Genomic DNA, 19,605 nt, shown 5'->3' with positions numbered 1-19,605 from the left:
GGGGGAGGGAGAAATAAAATAAAAAACAAAACAGAAAACCCATACAGAGAACTGCAGCATTACCTCTCACCCAGATGCACAGATTCACCAACTTTTAAAAATGTGCCACATTTGCTGTTATCATTCTCTCTATCCATCTCTTTATCAGTCTGTCAGTCTGTCTACGTATGTTTCTTTATTTTCTAAATATTTGAGAGTATGTTGTATACATTATATTCCTTGAACACTTTATACTTCCATATATATTTCCTAAGACCAGTGATGTTCATTTATGTAACCACCTAAGTATAGTTGTCAAACTCAAGAAATTTAACCATGATATAAAGCTTACAGTCTATGTTACAGTATTTTTGTATGTCCTACTAATGCCCTTTTTGGTCTTCATTACGTCCATTCCAGGATCATGTATTGCATTTGTCATTGTCTTTCTAGTCTTTTTTTTTTTTAATTGTAGAAACATATTCAACATAAACTTTCCTATCTCACGCACATCCGAGCTTACCTTTTAGTGGGGTTAATCACATTCCACAATGTTGTGCTACTATTGTCACCATTCTTGTCCAGAACTTCCCTGTCAATCCAGACAGTATGCATTCATTCCCCATTCTCCTCCCCTGTCCCCTGCCATTGGTAACCTATACTCTACTTTCTATTTCTTTGAATTTGTTTATTCTGGCTACTTTAGATAAATCTCATAGTGGAATCATGCAATATCTGTCCTTATGTGTCTGACTTATGTTAGTCAATGTGATGTCTTTAAAGCTCATCCTTGTCACATGTATCTGTACTTCATTCCTTTTTAAGGCTGCTGACTAATTTCATTGTATGTATTTACCACATTTTATTCATTCATCTGCTGATGGACATTTGAGTTGCTTCTTCCTTTTGGCTGTTGTGAATAATGCTACTCTGAATATTGTGGTACAAATATCTGTCTGAGTCCCTACTTTCAGTTCTTTTGGGTATATGCCTCGATGTGAGATTGCTGCATCATGTGGTAGTTCTATGTTTGACTTTGTGAGGAATGTCCAAACTATTATCCACAACAGCTGCACCATTATACATTCCCACCAACAGTGTACTTTGGTTCCTATTTCTCTGCAGCCTCGCCAGCACCTACTATTTTTCCTCCCTCCCTCCCTCGCATTGTGATTTTGCATTTCCCTAATGGCTAATGATGTTGGGCATATTTTCATGTGCTTATTGGCACGTGGAAAAATGCCTCTTCTTTGGAGAAATGTCTGTTCAAGTCTCCTTTTTAATTGGGTTGTTTGTCTTCTGTCTGGTGAAGAATCTTACTTAAGACTTTGAAAGTATAAGTAGATAACCTCACTCATTTCTCTTTCTCCTCTATGGTCTGTAAATTTTTAAATAAATTTTCAAGCAAAATTTTCCTTTTGTCCAAAACTTATTATTTGTCCCTTGTCTAGTGTTCGTTCCCTGTCAGGTATGTCCTAGAATCTAGGGCAGAACTTAGAGACAGGATATCTTTTAACCTGAATTTGAGCACTAGAAGCCAACATAATGTAGTCTGAAGGAGTAGTGATGATCACACCTAAGATACTAAGTCCCAGATTGGAGTATTTAATCTGAGGAGCTAAATGGAATATGAGAACCAAAGAGATAAATAAAATGGGGCCTGAGAAATGAGGCAACATGGTATAATAGAGTAAACTAATGGATCGTTGTTCTAGACGAATTCTGGTAATAGAGTACTGATAACTGCTTTTCCTGTCTCAGTTTGGGTTGCAGGCACATAATAGGTAATAGATATAAGAAACTGGAGCATGAAAAATAGCTTTCAAGTAGTTATTTTTATGTTTAAAGAGTTTCTTCTCTATTATGGACTCAAATAATTTACCTGTACAGGAGTGAAGTTTGAAAGTTTATGGTTTCCAGAGTCATCTGGGGTTACTTGTGTATATAGAAATCATTTCAACAATTCTTCAACATAGAAGCTCTTTGTAAAGACAAATTATACATTTTCACCAGTAATTGTTCCAATATTATTCATAAGTTTCTTTAAAATTCTTTGACAGATACCATCAAATTCTGTTGATTTATCTACATTAATTTTCCACCTTGACTTATAACAGCCTGGGTGTTGATCACTATCTGATGTGATAATATCTTAAATCTTTCCATTTTAAGTAACTGTTTAGGAGAGGAAATCTCTCTAATATTTTCTTTGTTTAATCTGGGATATAGAATTAATAAAACCTGGATCCCAGTACAAACAGTATCTAATAAAAAAAAAACCAGTGCATTAGCTTATTAGCAATTTGTGTCTTATCATATGCTGACTATATTGGACAGCTATAAATCAGGTATATCTTGAACTCTAAGTGAAAAGGTCTTTCTGCATTGTGTGGTATAAAATTTTACAAAACTATCTTATTCTTACCCATTATAGTTTAATAATCTAGTTGTGAAAATCACCCTGTCGTGCTCTTGACCCCTTAATCGTGATAAGTTAAGAATATAGTACTTCTGGTTCAAACTAAAAAGTAGATTTTATATCCATTTAAAAGATGAATGAAAAGTGATGGCTTAGAAATTTTTCTTAGATTTCTGAAATAATTAAGAGAGAAAAATTTACAGTGTGGAAAGCGGATTTGGTTCAATGGATAGAGCATCTGCCTACACATGAGAGGTCCGGTTCAAACCCAGGACCTCCTGACCCATGTGGTGAGCTGGCCCATGTGCAGTGCTGATGTGCACAAGGGGTGCCCTGCCACGCAGGGGTGTCTCACATAGGGGAGTCCCATGCGCAAGGAGAGCCGCCCTGCGTGAAGAAAGCGTAGCCTGCCCAGGTATGGCACTGCACACATGGAGAGCTGATGCAGCAAGATGATGCAACAAAAAGAGACACAGATTCCCGGTGTCGCTGACAAGAATCCAAGTGGACATAGAAGAACACACGGTGAATGGACACAGAGAGCAGACAATGGGTGGGGGAGAGAAATAAATAAAAAATAAATCTTAAAAAAAGAAACAAAAACCAGAATGAAACATAGCCATAGTTTTTAAGGAAGCATATCTTAATAAAAATACTTATTTCTTAATCATGGCAATTCACACCATAGCTTGTAATAAAAAATGGAAGTAAAGGCAACTCAAAAAAAGTAATGTTGCATGTCATGATTTATGAAGTTTCCACCATTGAGAGTAGTATGAGTACCCTAGAATTATTTCCTGTTCTGGAAGAATTTCCCAACTAATGGTAGAAATAAACAAAAATGGTTGTATAAACTCAGGATTATAAAACCAAGTAAAATGAAAAGTATGGAAAAATTAGAGCTCCATGTAATTCTACAGAAATAATTTCTTAAATGTATAAAATTATTTATGAAGTTAAAATTTAGAATTAACTTCTTGATATATTGTTCAGATTACTTGATATATAGCAGGGTTTGACTGAATTAATCCAAGCTCTTATATTTTGTATGATATCTTGTTAATCTTTTCTAAAGTTAGGTGGGTAAGTGATGCAAAATGTGCAGTAATGATCAACTTGTGTAATGAAAGAGGTATATCCAGTGAGTAGGTATATGGATAGCTGGTTAATGGAACAGAGTTATGGTGTGATTACAATCTAGAAAAGCATGTAGGAGCAACCCATTCATTTGATTAGGTATGATTACATTTTGAAGTAATGAGTGAAGATAGAGGCTAGGAATGTAAAATTTATAAAATTTATTTTGGAGTTGCTTCATTAAACAGGATAAAATTTCTAGCTCTTAAATTTGTTTCTCTTTGTTACATATGTCTCTAATTCTACAAGTATTGCTTGAATTGCCCTTGAATATAAATGTTGCCAACATGCACTTTGAACAGTTACATTTTTCCATTGGTTTTTCTACCAAGTTACATGTATATGTGTTCACTAAAAATACTTAGTATCTAGGTAGATGAGATCCCTATTAGAATGTGCTTCTGTAAAACTTAATCTTGGAAAATAATTCAAAGAAGATAGCTTATTCAACATAGACTTTATATTCTTTTTAATTTTCAGGTTCTTTTTTTCTGTGCCCAGATAATTGTGAAAGTAATAATAAGTGTGATTACATCTTAAATACCCTTATTTAGGCTCTTGGTTTTTTTTTTTTCTAGTTTATATTTGTGACAGCAGGTAGCAGCTGTAACAATTAAAAGAGGCTTTTCTACGTAGTTTTTTAGCTTGCCAAGAAATAGTTCTGTGTTTCATCTGGTTTTGCTATGTATATGTGTTTTCTGTGAGCATTACCCCCCACCTACCTCAGAGCAGAAATCATGAAGGATTGCAATATTAAGAGCAGAAAGGAAGATTTATTATATATTAGTTTAATCTAAAACAGTTAATTTAATAGACTATGAAATACAGAATTTGAAACTATATATTCATTTGGTCTTGTCTTGCCCTGACATAATCATGTAAGAAGGGATAACAGTTTCTGTTCATTGATTGAAAGAGTTATATAGCTAGAAAACTCAGGAGACTCAAAAAAACTACTCATTAAGAAGAGAATTTGGATGGTGGCTGAGTATGTGATACTTATACAAAAGTAGGTGTTGTTTACTCTAGGAATAAACACCTACATATGGAAATGGGAAAATTATTCAATTGTCAATAATGACAAAATCTAAAAAATGTAGGAAGGGGTTTAACAATAAAGTCACAAGGTTAATATAAACATAGAAAACATTTTTTATATATCTACACATGATTATTTAAGTATGGAGAAAAACAGGAAAACTTGAAAACTTCTAGGTCATCAACATGTAAGTAGGGAGGGGTTAATATGGGAGCAGTGAGAAGATCTAGCAAAAATGGAAAAGGTAGTATCACATATGTTTTTATTGTATTAATATATAAAGAAACTAACATTGGAAATAGGCTTTTTTACTATTTATTTCATTCATCACAGCTGAAGGCATAGTTTTTGTTCACCTTGTCTTCCTGGTGCCACTGTCTCCTACACACTATAGTCACTATTTATTGAGGAATTGAATGAATAAAATTACATGATGCTAAGCAGAAAATTTTAATAGTCAATTTTTGATTTAAAGAAAATTTAATTCTATTTGCTACCTATTTATTGAGTACCTACTGCATGCAATACAACACGTGGGTGCAGTGAATAGTAAAACTATGACCAAGTTATTGTTATCATGACAGTTATCAACATAAATTGCTTACTGTGTGTTAGAGCCTGTTCAAAGGGCGTTATGTGTATTACTGTATTGAATCCTAAAACAGCCTGATGCGATTGTCATCTGCATGTTACATATAAGAAGAAAAAGAAAGAGGCTTGCCTAAACATACAGTTTGAGTGGTGGTGAGTTAGTATAGTTTAATGGGAGAAACAATAAACCAATTTGCTAAAAGGTTCTGGATTTTAGACTTGGCTCAGGACTAACTCTATGGGCCATGATGTGGACCATTGACTATGAGGTGCAGAGGTGCCCAAAGATGTACTTACCAAATCCAATGGATGTGTCATGATGATGGGAACGAGTGTTGTTGGGGGGGGGGAGAGGGGGGTGGGGGGGTGGGGTTGAATGGGACCTCACATATATATTTTTAATGTAATATTATTACAAAGTCAATAAAAAAAAAAAGGAAAACTGAATTACAATATACTAAAACTGAGAATATTATACAATTTAAAATATATTACTTTATAGTAGGTATGCTATCAAAGAATAATCATTTCTTCCTGCTACACTAGATAAGCTTTTAAAATATCTTCTGTTCCGTCAGACACTAAACATATATGAAACATAATATTTAGAAAATGTTAATTTTAGCTCCCTGAGGCAAGTGCCCCAGCCGGAATTATTTTGGGATTTTTGTATTCCAGAAGAAGTGTTGGAGCATTATTTAGAATGGTTTTATGTGATAAACACATTGAGGAGAAATTAAGAGCATGGGAATTTGAGTCACATCAAGGGCCATTATTGTGCAGTTCCTGAGACTTACTTCTTCAGCAGTCTAACATAGTGTCAGTTTTTTCAAAGTTCACAGTGGGTTTAGAGATGTCACCGAATGGTAGGAGAGCAATGTATGGCATGATTTGTGGAGGATAATAGTAAGTTGCATAGAGGTAGACATCAACTGGTAGAATTGTTGAAAGGCTTATGGTAGAAATCGGCCTCTTATTCACTCCCCTCATAAGTTCTCATTTGGAAGGGGTTGTATTCATTCATTCTGCAAAGCTCCTCTAAGATATTGGTGGTAGAACACTTTCTCTTGTAATATATTTCTGGGCATAGACAGCTTCCAGCTGGAGTTGGTTTTATTTGTTCAGCCTACAAAGCTGTTCCGGGTAGCATCATTGGTAGAGCATGTTCCCTTGGAATGTGCTTCTAAGTACTTGCTATTGGGAACAACTTCCTCACTTGGTGAATTACTGATAGAGTCCCTCTGCTTAGCATCTGCCATGACACATTCCTCACCTCCCTTCTAGTTTCCATTACTTCATTACTCTTTTCCTCTGAGAAGTTCTACCTGTTCATTTTGTTGATTTATTCCTCTCTTAACTCTCTTGGTATAGGCAGAGCAAGCCTGGGAAATTTTTTCTTTTTTTTTTTTTTTAAGATTTATTTTATTTATTTCTCTTCCCTTCCCTGCCACCCCCCCAGTTGTCTGTTCTCTGTGTCCATTTGCTGCGTGTTCTTGTTTTGTTTTTTTTTTGTCCGCTTCTGTTGTCAGAGGCACGGGAATCTGTGTCTCTTTTTGTTGTGTCATCTTGTGTCAGCTCTCCATGTGTGCGGCGCCATTCCTGGACATGCTGCACTTTCTTTTGTACTGGGCGGCTCTCCTTATGGGGCGCACTCCTTGTGTGTGGGGCTCCCCTACGCAGGGACACCCCTGCGTGGCACAGCACTCCTTGCGCGCATCAGTACTGCACATGAGCCAGCTCCACACCAGTCAAGGAGGCCCGAGGTTTGAACTGCGGACCTCCCATGTGGTAGACGAACACCCTAACCATTGGGCCCAGTCCGCTTCTGAAATTTTCTTTCTTTGAGAACTTCCTTGCTGCTGTTTGGTTCGTGTCAAATAAGTTCTATGTATCTAAGAGAAAGTTTGATTCTGGCGAGGGCAACAGTCACAAGTAAGTGAGGATGAGAAGCTTCATGGTTGTCAAGGTGATATAGTATCAGCCAAAAGAAGAGATACATAGGGTAAGGTCTGGGAGGGTCTCAGACACAAGCTTCCATTCCTTTCCATGTGGAGTGAGAATACTCACCTTCTTGGCACAGCAATGTGTTATCTCAATCATGGACGCCCTGTTTGTATATCTTTAATAGGGATTTTTGGGAGAAAACATTTAGTATGATAGCTAAATCAACTGAATCAATACTAGGAATCAGGGCTATAAGAATTACAGTTATTCAAGTTTTACAAATGTATTTGTTAAATTTAACAAAGCCTAAACTTTGGCAGTTTTTTATATTTATAGGTAGATAGCTGGATGGAAAGAAAGGAAGGAAGGACAGAAGGAAAGAGCATCCCATTATAAAACCCTGGTGGATATGCGTAATATCAAGCAGGATGAACAGAGGACTCCAAGTAAAACAATGGATCACACACCATTAAAGGGGCAGATATATAGAGAAGGAAGATTCATGGAAGAAGGACAAGTACAAATGTTCAGAGACTGGCATTTTGAAGTTAAGAGAAGGTATTTTAAACAGGAAAAAGTAATCAAAATAATCATTTTCAGAAAGCAGATGTGGCTCAAGTGACCGAGCTCCTGCCTACCACTTGGGAAGCCCTGGGTTTGGTTCCCAGTGGAGAAGACGAGCAAGACTGTGAGCTGGCATGATGGGCAGGCACAGTGAGCTGACACAACGAGGAGATACAAAGAAGAAAGACAATGAGAGATGCAATAAAGTAGGGAGCTGAGGTGACTTAAGCAATTGAACACCTCTCTCCCTCATGGGAGGTCCCAGGTTCGGTTTCCGGTGCCTCCTAAAGAGAAGATGAGACACAGCACAAAACAAATGGACAGAGAGCATATAGTGAGCACAAACAATAAAGGAGAAAGGGGTAATCAATAATTAAAAGAAATCTTTTTTAAAAAAGGAAAGAAGAATCAATTGCTACAGAGATTTAAATAAGAGTATTGAGAAAAATCCATTCAATTTGTCACTGTAACGTTTAAGGCCATTGTCAGAGTAGTTTTGGTAGAATTTTAGAGGACTTGGTTAGATTGTGGTTTTAGGAACTACTAAATAACTAAAATGTAAGAAACACAGAATTAATGACCAAAGTCAACTTTGCTTTAACTGTTTCAAGATGCCACATTCTTTCACAAGATAAATTAGACCATATACTGTGAGGTAGGAAAGAAATTGTTCTTTTAAGAGAATAATTAATTTTGGTTTTAATATCTGTTAGTACTGCAACTGCCCATGGAAATCATGATTCCCTTTCTGCCTACTGCCCCTTTACCATCCAGAAGCTGGGAAATTTTCTTTTAGAACAATTTCATTTTCTTAACAAACATATGTGTAAATAACAAAATACAGACATTTGGATATATCCAAAAAATAATTCGGGTGGTAATGATTTACAACTAAGACTTACTGTCTTGGTTTGATGGGGATAATAATACCCACTTTTCCTTAACAAAGTTCAGAACCAATGGGAATAGGAAAAAAGTGAGTCATCTGGAGTTCAAGCTGTCTGGCTTATTTGTATAGTCACAATGGGATTGCTATAATGTAACTGCTGAATTAGATATATTTACTAATCTTATCACTGATGTAGCTGGACAACTAAAGATATGGAGAAACAGAATATTTGTCCCAACATTTTATTTTATAAATGAAACCACAGTAACCTTTCTTCAAGTACCAACCTCTTAGTTCATTTAAAATACTTAAAAATCATCAAATTGGTAATCATTCTTTTGACAGCTGTGTTCATCTCTGGATGAAGAGTTTAATGGAATTTCTCAAAAAACTCAAATTAGTATTGGCCAAAAATTTATTCCCATGGAAGGACTAAATAATTCTTTACTGTTAGAAATCTTTTAAATGTTGGATGGTCTACATAGTTTTTACTTATGTATTTTATAGTTTTAAGTACTTAAATTGGTTTCATTGGTCTTTTTCTAATGTTTCAGATTTCACATGGCAACTGCTCTTTAAAAACTGCTACTTGTTAGGTTTTGGTGTAGTACTAAAGAATATCCACACTCATCTTTCAAATTATGTATATGTTTGAGACTGGATTTTATTTGTATCTATTTAGTGAAAAGATTGAATATAGAAACAGATACAAGAAAACCAAATTCTTTTACTAAAAAGTAGACATTAAATGATTTGTAAAAATGCCACTTTTCTCACTAAACTTTTATTTTGGAGTTAGATGTTTTTCATTAAAATATTTTTTATGTTAACATAATAATGTTAACAATAATAATGTTTCCTGGGCTGCTCAAGCAAATACTGTGCATTGGCTCAGCATCAACAATGAGAATTTATTTGCTGATGGTTTTGAGGTGAAAAGAAAGTCTAAATCAAGTCATTATCAAGATGATGCTTTCTCTCTGAAGACTGGTGTTCTTGGGCTGGCTGCCAGTAATGCTTGGTCCTTAGCTTGTCACATGGTGACCTCTCCTGGTTTTCCTTTCTCTCTAAGGAGTTTTGTTGATGTGAGCTTCTGACTACTCCCTCTGTGGCTTTCTTTTTCAATTTCGTTCTGTTTATAAAAGAACTCCAGTAACAGAATTAAGTCCCATCCTTCATGAGGTGGGCCACACCCAGATTGAAGTGACCTCATCAAAAGGTCCTACTTACAATGAGTTCACTCCCCCATGATTGGATTATGTTTAAGGACATGTTTTTTCTAGGATACATACAGCTTCAAACCATGACAGTAGGCTATATTAATAACCAAGCATGCATCCTTCCAATTTTTCTCCATGCTTATATATAATCATACATATATAAATATGCACATATACATGAACCTGTACAAGTATTGTTGTTTTGTAATTCCTTGGTTTCACAAAAGTGGTGTCATATGGGAGTGGCTCAAGCATTTGAGTGCCTGCCTCTCACAAGGGAGGTCCTGGGTTTGGTTTCTAGTGCCTCCTGAAAAAACAAAAACAACAAGCAAAACAAATGGGAAAGCCAACTCAGGGAAGCCAGTGTGGCTCAGTGATTTAGTGCCGGTTTCCCGTATATGAGGTTCCAAGGTCAATTTCTGCTCCCCCCCCCCCAGTGGTGCAAATGGTGTCATTCATATTTTTTTGAAAACTTGGTTTTTTCCAGCAATACCTCATGGAAATCATGCCAGTTAGAATGACCTAATTCAATCTTTAAAATGGTTATGAAGATGAAGAAGTGTTGGGTTCCTTTAGATTTTTGGCTATGCTGCAAAAAAAGAATTTAAGAACATGCCATTTTAGTTAGGCCAGTAAAAAGAATTTATTAGGAAATGGGGAAAAGAGCAGAGATTGCTGAGAAATGGGAGAGAAGGACAGAAATATGCACCAAGATTTGGTATGGGCTCCTCTAGGCAGAGGGCAAGCTCTGCCTTGTATGGTTACCTTTTAAACTATTAATTATTCCTCCTCCTTGCTAATTCTAAGGGGAGCAGCCCCAGCTGTTGTTGGTTACCCCACCGATGGTGGGAGCCAGTGGTGAGGCCTGTTTGGAATACCTGGGGAGGTCCTGAAAAGAGAAGTTGGGACCCCAAGGTTAAACTCAAGGTCTCAGCGGGGTCTTGCAGCCATGTTATGGCTTATCTTCTCCTTGTTTCCCTGGTTACTCTGCCTCAGTTGCATAGTATTCCATGGTGACATGATTTACTTAGTTAGTATGTATCATATGTTCTGGAGTATATGCAGCTTCTAACTATCACAATATATTAAATATCAGTAAAAATAATATAAACAAAAGCTCTTTAGAGTCTTCAGTTAAGCTTAATGATGTAACAGTGTTTTGGTCCAGAATAATCTGTATATAGTTTAGGAGCAAAACATAGTATTATAATCCCAAATTTACAGGTTTGGGATTAAAGCAATACTTTGAATTATAGTATTTCTCCAATGGCAGTGTTGAAGTAGGTTTTGTAATCATGATATACTTTGTATTATTTAAAAACTTTTCCAAGCCATCATTTTCACTTAGGTATTAAGAGAAGGCCAAAAATGAAACAAAGTATTATTTGTAAAGGTATATATATTTTTTGTGAATATTTAGTTTTTGTCAATTAACCATGACTTGCATCCTGAACAAACTCTGTAAGGTATAAAATTGCTGAAAAAGAGGCTCTCTGACAATCTGTGGAATATTCTTGGTGTCTTAGACATATAGAATGAGTATTTTATACCTGAGAATACTCTTTGCTTTTGAAGTTATAACTCTGTTAAGCTATTTAAAATTTTATTTTAAAAAATTGTACTAATGTAGTCCATTTCCATTTTGGAATATACATAGAGGTTAATTCACTTAAATGGGAACCTTTTGCATGGTAGTTGTAACTTTTTCTTTTTTGTCATGTAAAATATGATCATAAGGTTGGTAAAGTTTCTGATTTTTCTTTTTCCTATAAGCAGATAATCTCAGTGACACCTTGAAGAAGCTGAAGATAACAGCTGTTGACAGGACGGAGGATAGCTTGGATGGATGCTTGGATTGTCTGCTTCAAGCCCTGGCTCAAAATAGTAAGTTTCATTGTGTTTACTCAAATGCCAGATAAAAGAATCAGATCAGTGGTCAGTCAGAAATTGGTATGTTGTTTAGCTTGAGTTCACATAACTTGAATTCCTTTGAATCCTGTTCTTGAATACTAAGGTTGTTTTATAAGTCCACTCTCTCATCCCACTCTCCTAAACAACAGAAAGCCAAGTTAATAGGCAAAAGAAAGGAGGAATTATAGGAATCCCAGAGGGAGGACGTTATTTCATTCTAAACAGACAAGCATCATAGTTGTTTTTCTTTTGAGCACATCTACATTAGTTCTTAAAAAAAAAAAAAAAAAAGACTGTTTATATATGGGGGTAGGGGAGAGAGAAAAATGACACAGGGGGAGCTTAAAACACTTAGAAGTTTTTACGGAGAATCTTATGGTCACCTTTTAAATAATTTTACTTTAAAATTATGTGACTACATAGATTTAATCAGAAAGAGCCATCAGAAGTCATCCAAAGAAACCATTAATATTGCTTAATACTTGGTCTTTGATGTTTTGGTAATAGACATAAAAATTGAACAACTCTTAATTAACACATTGTATTGTTACATTTTATGTATCGTATTTCTGCTCACTGGTTTCTGTATTATCGCAGTGAATATACAGGTACAGAATGATCTTCATTTGTTCCCTTAATTTTACTTGTTCGTGTTATGGTTTGTGTTGTACTTGCATTTAATTATACTGTTGTCTTATCCTGGGACTAATTATGTAGCTGACAAAGATTTCAGGGGAAAGTATATATCATTAACGTTTCATTTTCAAGCACTCAGAGATGGATGGTGTTATTTTTCTTTTTTTAAAGTAAACTGATTAGAAAATCTAACTCCTTGATTGCAGTAGTCTTCATTTAAAAAACGTGTTTTTAAGCAAGCTTAAAAGTTCCTTTTCAGTAATTGTCTTTGCTTTTGAAGTGATAACTCTTTAAGCTGTTTAATCTTAGAGATAACAGAGAAGGGGTTTGAAACAAGGAGTTGAATAAGAACATCTGCATAAGGCTAAGGATGGTTCAGAAAAAGAACAGGAAAGAAGAGTACCTAAGGCTGCACTGTCTATTATAGTAGACTCTAGACACATGGAGCTATTTAAGCTTAATAAAATTAAAGAAATTAAAAACTAAATTCCTCAGTCTTATTTCTCAATAGCCACTTTTGCTGAGTGATTTCCTTATTGGTCAGCACAGAAAGTTCTTTTGGATAGCACTGGTCTAGAGGACTAGAGAGAACTACATGGTAATCTGAGTTAATTTACATGTGGGGAGGATAGTTGGCTTCACATAATAATGTCATTAGTTTACTAAATTGAGTATTTCCAACTTTTCTGAAGGGTTGTCACATTACAGTAATTTCCTTTTGGTTTTGTGGTCAGTTTTTTTTCTCCGTGTTAGAAAAAAATAGACATTTTGAAATGGACCATTCTCTTAAGGGGCCCAAGGACATAGAAACCATTTTCTTGTTCACATGTGGAGGGTTGTTTCTAAGTTCTCTCCTGGAAAGACTGAAGACAGAGACATGAAGATGAAGACGGGAAATGAAGGAAAAAGGAGGCAAAAGTTTATAGTGTTGGATTAAATTTCATATTCACTGTGGACTTATTTGTTGAAACTATTGAAAATCATCTTAAAATTGTGTGTCACAGAATGTTAAGGGCAAATAACTGTGTAATATTAATGAAAACAACAGATTACCAATTTTAATGATTTTCTGGAAGAGAAACAAATGGGATATATCTTACTTAGAATCTGTATCAAAATTCATGAATGTCCCCATTTCTAAGAGTATTGATACAAGACATATGATGAAGAGGGAGTTCATGCAGATGTATACTCTTTGATTTAGGGGTCATGTCTGTTACTGATTGAGGATCTACTCTGGGCCCAGAACTGACCTGGGGACTATATCTGTTATCTTATTTAATCTTCCTGAGAGTTCCATGAGGTAGATATTATTATCACCACGTAATCTGAGGAAACAGAATCAGTGAGCTTACTTGTCTGTGCTGGTAGAATCTGGAATCTAGATTTGAATTCCCAGTTTAAAAAATAAAAAATTTTACTCCAAGTAAAGTGCTTTCCTGATTTTATAGAATATGAAATTTTTCTAAGAAGTTAGGTATTAAGATTGCATTTTCAATTTTTCTTCTTTCTTTAAAATACCTCCAAATTAATAATATTAAAAAGAGGGGTGCTATATAAGCCTTTTTCTCTTGAACTATATAGACTGATTTAATTTATAGCTGTTTGTTGGTATGCTTTATAGAATTATCATCTGTATGTGTTTTAAACAAGAAAATTGAAATAATATCAATAGGATGTTTATTTTCTACAGTTGCCATTACTTCCCTGAATGAAGTGATTGATCCATTGTTAATTCTGTTTTCTTAAAGGTAAAATTATAAACCATCTAGTCTAGGTGAGTCTGTACTTGCTTTTTTTTTTTTTTTTTTTTTTACCACAGGGATCTTCTAGTCTCATAATTGTCCAGAAATCACTGTTTGCACCATAATTGCAACCCTTCAAGAAAGAATAATTTCTCCATTCTGTAAAAATATAAGATGGGACTATGTGAAATGAAAACCTTAAAATTTTATTTTATAATCTACTAACCTGTCGTTGGAAAGGCTATATCTTAAATAAATAGTACTTTTAAAGTATTTACACTTTGGGAATCAGGTATATTTGACTTGTACTTTACAAATGATTGTAATCTGAAAGTGGAATTTTTACTTAGATTTATGACTTCAGAGTGAGGTTTTTTTTTTTTGAGGGTAGCATTATTTACAGAGTTATATTAGGCAATCTTAAGAGATAAGAGAAAATTTGAATCCTTAGATTTTATGGAAAACATTTTGTTTAGGCAAGCATATTGTATAACTCTCTGATCTAAATTAATATGGAGACATTCACTCCTATATACAAATACTTTAGATCTCAGTTTTGAAAAGTTTTTAGTAAATATATGAAGGCCACCAGCCAAGGAAATCAGCTCTGTTTATTCTGTTCTGTTTTGATTGAGATTATGGTTAGGAGAGTCTAGTAAATACTTCTTGAGTGTAGTGTGTTTATTCCATGCTTATCTGAAAATTTAAAATATAAGCTACCTATTTTCAGTCTTAACAAACATCAAGATAGGAATTGGTCTTAGAGAATATAGAATCTATAGTGCATTTGCAAGAGAAATTTCTAGCATAAATAAATGGCATAAAGACATAAAAACTTAAAATTTTATTAGTAATAAAAATTTGATTATATTCTAAGAGCATGGGGACCATGTTGCCCTGTTGGGTGAACTATATAATTATGCCAGCATGATTACTGATTTAGCTTTTAAACTGTTCCTGAAGGATTAGGGTGTTTTCCTCTGCCTCATGGTTTTATTTAGCTTTTATTTTGACTTTACTTAGTTACCTGATGGCTGGCACTTCCTATTTCACTCAAGAGTCATGTAATTGTTCATTTTATTTACTATAGAACAACCCTATGGCAGAAAGATTTTTTTTAAAGAAAAAAAAAGTTTAGTATCTAGTTCCAAAGCCAAAATTCAAATGCCTTAATTTATATTATAATACCCACTTACCTGTTGAATTCTTAGACTATTTCCTAGCCTTTGTTCTTTATTTTATTTGTTGCATTGATTTATTGGCTGCTTTCTAGGTTATAATCCTAAACATACCAAATAATACACACTAGGTGCTAATATAGCCTACTTATGTATCTTCTCTAACAGTAAGAGCTTTCTTATATGATTTGCTTTTAATTTGCTTTATGCCTTTAGTATTTCTGATATAGACTTACTTTCAGGTAACAAAATGACTCTCTGAGTGAGTAAGGGATTTTGAAACCTGTTATCACCTGTTTTTTTTCCAATAGTCATGGTAAATCTGCAGTCACTGAACATGGAATATTGCTGTTTTCATAGAAATGAAAAAAATACTGTTTTACTTTCTAGATTTTACTTTGCTTTTCACCCCCAACATATCAAATCACCAAAAAATGATGTATTATGTTTCCTTTGAATGCTAAATTCATTATTTTTCACCTCCCTTGCATTTTTAAAATTTTTTAAAATTTAATATTGTGTCTGTTTTAGCTGAGCCTATTGTCCGTAGGGGCTTGTGACTGGTATAAATTACCAGAGGTTCAATTTTTATGAAATGAAGATCAATTTTGAAGAAAACAGGAGACTTTAGATTAAACTAGAGGAAATTGTCAACTAAAAAAACAATTGAAAATGCCTGATGAGTTGAGACTCCTGTATTGCCATAGAATAGGGGTAGTCACCTGAATCTTAATCTCCCCACACATTCTTTAAAAAACTGTACAGATTGTGATGGTTATTAATTTTATGTGTCAGTTTGATGAGGCTGTAGTACTCAGTTATTTAAACAAACACTAATCTTAATCTATTGTTGTGAAGGTTATTTTGTAGGTATGATTTACATCTATAATCACTTAACTTCAATTTTAAATAAAGGCGATTACCCTATATAATTGGGTGGAACTCATCCAAGCAAAAATTGGGGTTTTCTGGGAAAAGGAATTCTGCCTCAAGATTGCAGCATCAACTCCTGCCAAGTTTCCCGCCTGCTGGCTTTCATACTCAAGACTGCAACATCAACTCTTGCCTCAGTTTCCAGTCTGCTAGCCTGCCAACCTCTCATAGATGTCAGGCTTGCCAGCCTCCACAATTGTCTGAGGCAATTCCTTAAAATAAATCTCTTTATGGTGTGTGTGTTTGTGTATGTGTGTGTGTACATCCTGGTTCTGTTTCTCTGGAGAACTCTGACTGATTAACAGATCAGCAAAGAGAATCCATAAAACCACCTAACCATAACCTATGCCTTTAGAATAAGGAAACAGATTAAGAACTTCAGCTTATTAGGGAGAGAAATAAATATCCAAATCTGAAGGCTCAGACTCAGAGCCCACACCTGGAGAGAATGAAGATTTCTTTTTTATTTATTTCTCTCCCTTTCCCCGTGCCCCTTCCCCCCCAGTTGTTGGCTCTCTCTGTCCATTTGCTGTGTGTTCTTCTGTGTCCGCTTGTATTCTTGTCAGCAGCACCCGGAATCTGTGTCTCGTTTTGTTGCGTCATTTTGCTGCGTCAGCTCTCCGTGTGTGTGGCACCATTCCTGGGCAAGTTGCACTTTTTTCAGGCTGTGCCGCTTTCCTTATGCAGTGCACTCCTTGCGTGTGGGGCTCGCCTACACGGGGGACACCCCTGCATGGCATGGCACTTCTTGTGCACATCAGCACTGAGTGTGGGCATCACACAGGTCAGGAGGCCCTGGGTTTGAGCCTTGGACCTCCCATGTGGTAGGCGGATGCTCTATCCATTGGGTCAAATCCACTTCCCTGGAGAGGATGAAGATTGTGGATACTACACGTAAAAGAGTCAGTGAGGGAGAGCTAGCAGCATAGGTGTGATAATACACAGATAAACTTTCTTCTAGAAAGATAAGGTCCAACCTTAGTGGGTGCTGTGGTTTCCTAGGCTGCTCAAGCAAATATCAATGCAATGGTTTGACTTAAACAAGGGGAATTTATTAGTTTATGTTTTTGAGGCTAAAAGAAAGTCCAAATCAGGGTGTCATCAATGTGATGCTTTCTCCCTAAAGATTGGAATCCTGGCTGGTGGTGATTCTTGAACCTTAGTTTGTTTCATGGCAAGGCACTTGGCAACTTCTCCAGGCTTCTTCCTTTTCTGCTGACATTCAGCTTCTGGCTGCTCCATCTGTCATTTTCTTTCTGTCTGAATTGCATTCTGTTTATAAAGGAATGCAGTAATAGGATTAATACCCATCTTGACTGAGGTGGACTATGCCTTAACTGAAGTAACCTCATCGAAGTCCTACTTATGATGGGTTCATACCCACAGCGATGGATTAACTTTAAGAATATGTTTTCCTGGGGCACATATAGTTCCAAACTGCCACAGTGAAAAAATATTAAAATATTGTCTGAGCGTTAGTAGATTACACTCAGTAGCCCCGTGGCTATTGGAACTAGATTTAAAGTATGCAGAACCTTAGGTGATAGGGAGAACACCACTTTTGAGGTATAGACTTGTTAAAGGGAAAGAAAGAAGCAAGAGGGGGAAATTAAGTGACCCAAAGAAATAAAGAAAACCACAAAATCAGAAGATACTCTAATAGCCCTTTGGTTTCAGTTCTGAAGAGGGAGTTTTTGAATTAAGAAACATAGATGTCCATGCCAAATTTTTATTCTTACTGCATACAAGTTTATTGTTAGTTTAAGAAAAATAAAATTTATACACTGAGTAGGAGATTGCAGGTGATGTGCACAGAAAGCTGGTATAAGGAAAGCAGGAATTAAGATTCAAAATATTTTAGCTTATAAAAATTCTCCTGCTAAACTAACCATGAATACAATATAATAGTAACAAAATGCCATGGCCTATGTTAAACATCCTTGAGTCTTTGTAGATATGAAAAGAAAAAAGATCTCCCAAATCAGGAATTCAGAAACTTAGAACAGAAGTAGATAAAAACTAAGGAGATATAAAATGAGAGATGACCAGAAAAATTTTGAAATCTAAGAATGATTTTTGAATTTCAGATTAAAATATAGAGTGCCCAGGGGAGAAAAGATGAGACTGAACATTTAATAAGGGACATTGCAAACAGATAGGAAAATGTGTAAAAGAATGAAAGCCGAAAAAGAAGTAACAAGGACAGAGAAAATGATCAATGTAGAAGATAAGGGAAAAAGATCCAACACGCATGCTGTTGGAGTCTGAGGAAGAAAAGCAAAACACTAGAACAGAGCTAATATTTAAAACTACAAACTTTCCCAAAATAAAAGACCAGAATCTACATATTAAAAGTGTACTTGAGAAAACTGACCTGGAATGGTCAACTTACAGACATACTTGAGCAAAACTTTTAGACTTTAAAGTAAAAATAAGAACAAAGGGAAAAAAACTTCAGCGTCACTGTGCAGAAAGACTAAGTCGTTTACAAAGAAAAGAAAAACAGATTGGTGTCAGACTTCTCAATAGTAATAAAGAAAACAAATCAACAGTAGCAGTGTTTTCAGGAAACTCAAGCAATAAGAATTTTCTATTCACACATGAGCTGTCCAGTAAGTAATATGGCTATAGGAAAGCTATTAAAGTGTGGAAGATCCCAGGAAATATATTACTCACTAATTTTTTTTTCTTTTTTTCTTTTTAAAAAATGTTTAAATTTCTTTGTTTTTTTATTCATTAATTTTTCAGAGGACTCTTCTAGACTTTTGCTCTCCAATACAGTAGCCACTCTCCATTCTAGAAATTGAGCATTTGAAATGAGGCTAGTCTTACTTGAGGTATGCTGTAAGTGTAAAGTACATACCAGATTTCAAAAGCATAGTACAAAAAATTAGTAAAATAATTTCATAATTTAAAAAATATTGATTACACATTTGTATTAGGGTTCTCCAGGGAATCAGAACCAATGGAATATAAATATATAATGTAAATAATGTAAATATTATGAGTTTTATTATAGGAACTACTTATAGGCATTGGCTCACAAGACTGTGGGCCACTTCCTAGGAACTCTGATGAAGGATTTCAGTGCTTTCCCTAGGAGGAGTTGGCTGGGTGAAATAGAGATGGAAATTCTTCCTTCTGAATACTGAAATCATCAGTTCTCTCTTTAAGGCCTTCAACTGATTTGATGTAACTGAAGGCAATCTCCTTAGTTGAGAATTGTAATCAGCCATTGATGCAATCAACTTTATGATGATTTAATTCATGAAATCCTTCCTCACATTAACATAGACCTCATTTCTTGGAACGTACATGGTGGCTTATCAAAGTGCATTTAAGATTTGGGCCAGCCAATATGATTTGATGGAAAATGATAGCTTAAATCAGAAAAAAAGAAAGGTCATTCATAATTGGGCT

At 35.2% G+C, this 19,605-nt stretch overlaps 1 protein-coding gene across 10 annotated transcripts in view; it reads left to right on the top strand.

Annotated features, from left to right (window-relative positions):
• The window catches only part of RAP1GDS1 (Rap1 GTPase-GDP dissociation stimulator 1), a 200,816-nt gene that overhangs the window by 22,257 nt on the left and 158,954 nt on the right, over nt 1-19,605 (top strand). For 5 of the 10 annotated variants that reach the window (XM_058295181.2, XM_058295202.1, XM_058295196.1 and 2 more), the window contains exon 2: nt 11,556-11,666. In XM_058295181.2, the coding sequence (XP_058151164.1) occupies nt 11,556-11,666 (111 nt within the window). The remainder of the gene's footprint in view (nt 1-11,555; nt 11,667-19,605) is intronic. The other 5 variants (XM_058295199.1, XM_058295208.1, XM_058295190.1 and 2 more) reach the window with 1 other exon arrangement.

Source organism: Dasypus novemcinctus, chromosome 1 (assembly GCF_030445035.2).
Source record: "Dasypus novemcinctus isolate mDasNov1 chromosome 1, mDasNov1.1.hap2, whole genome shotgun sequence".
NCBI lineage: Eukaryota > Metazoa > Chordata > Mammalia > Cingulata > Dasypodidae > Dasypus > Dasypus novemcinctus.
This window is presented reverse-complemented; position numbering and strand designations above follow the sequence as displayed.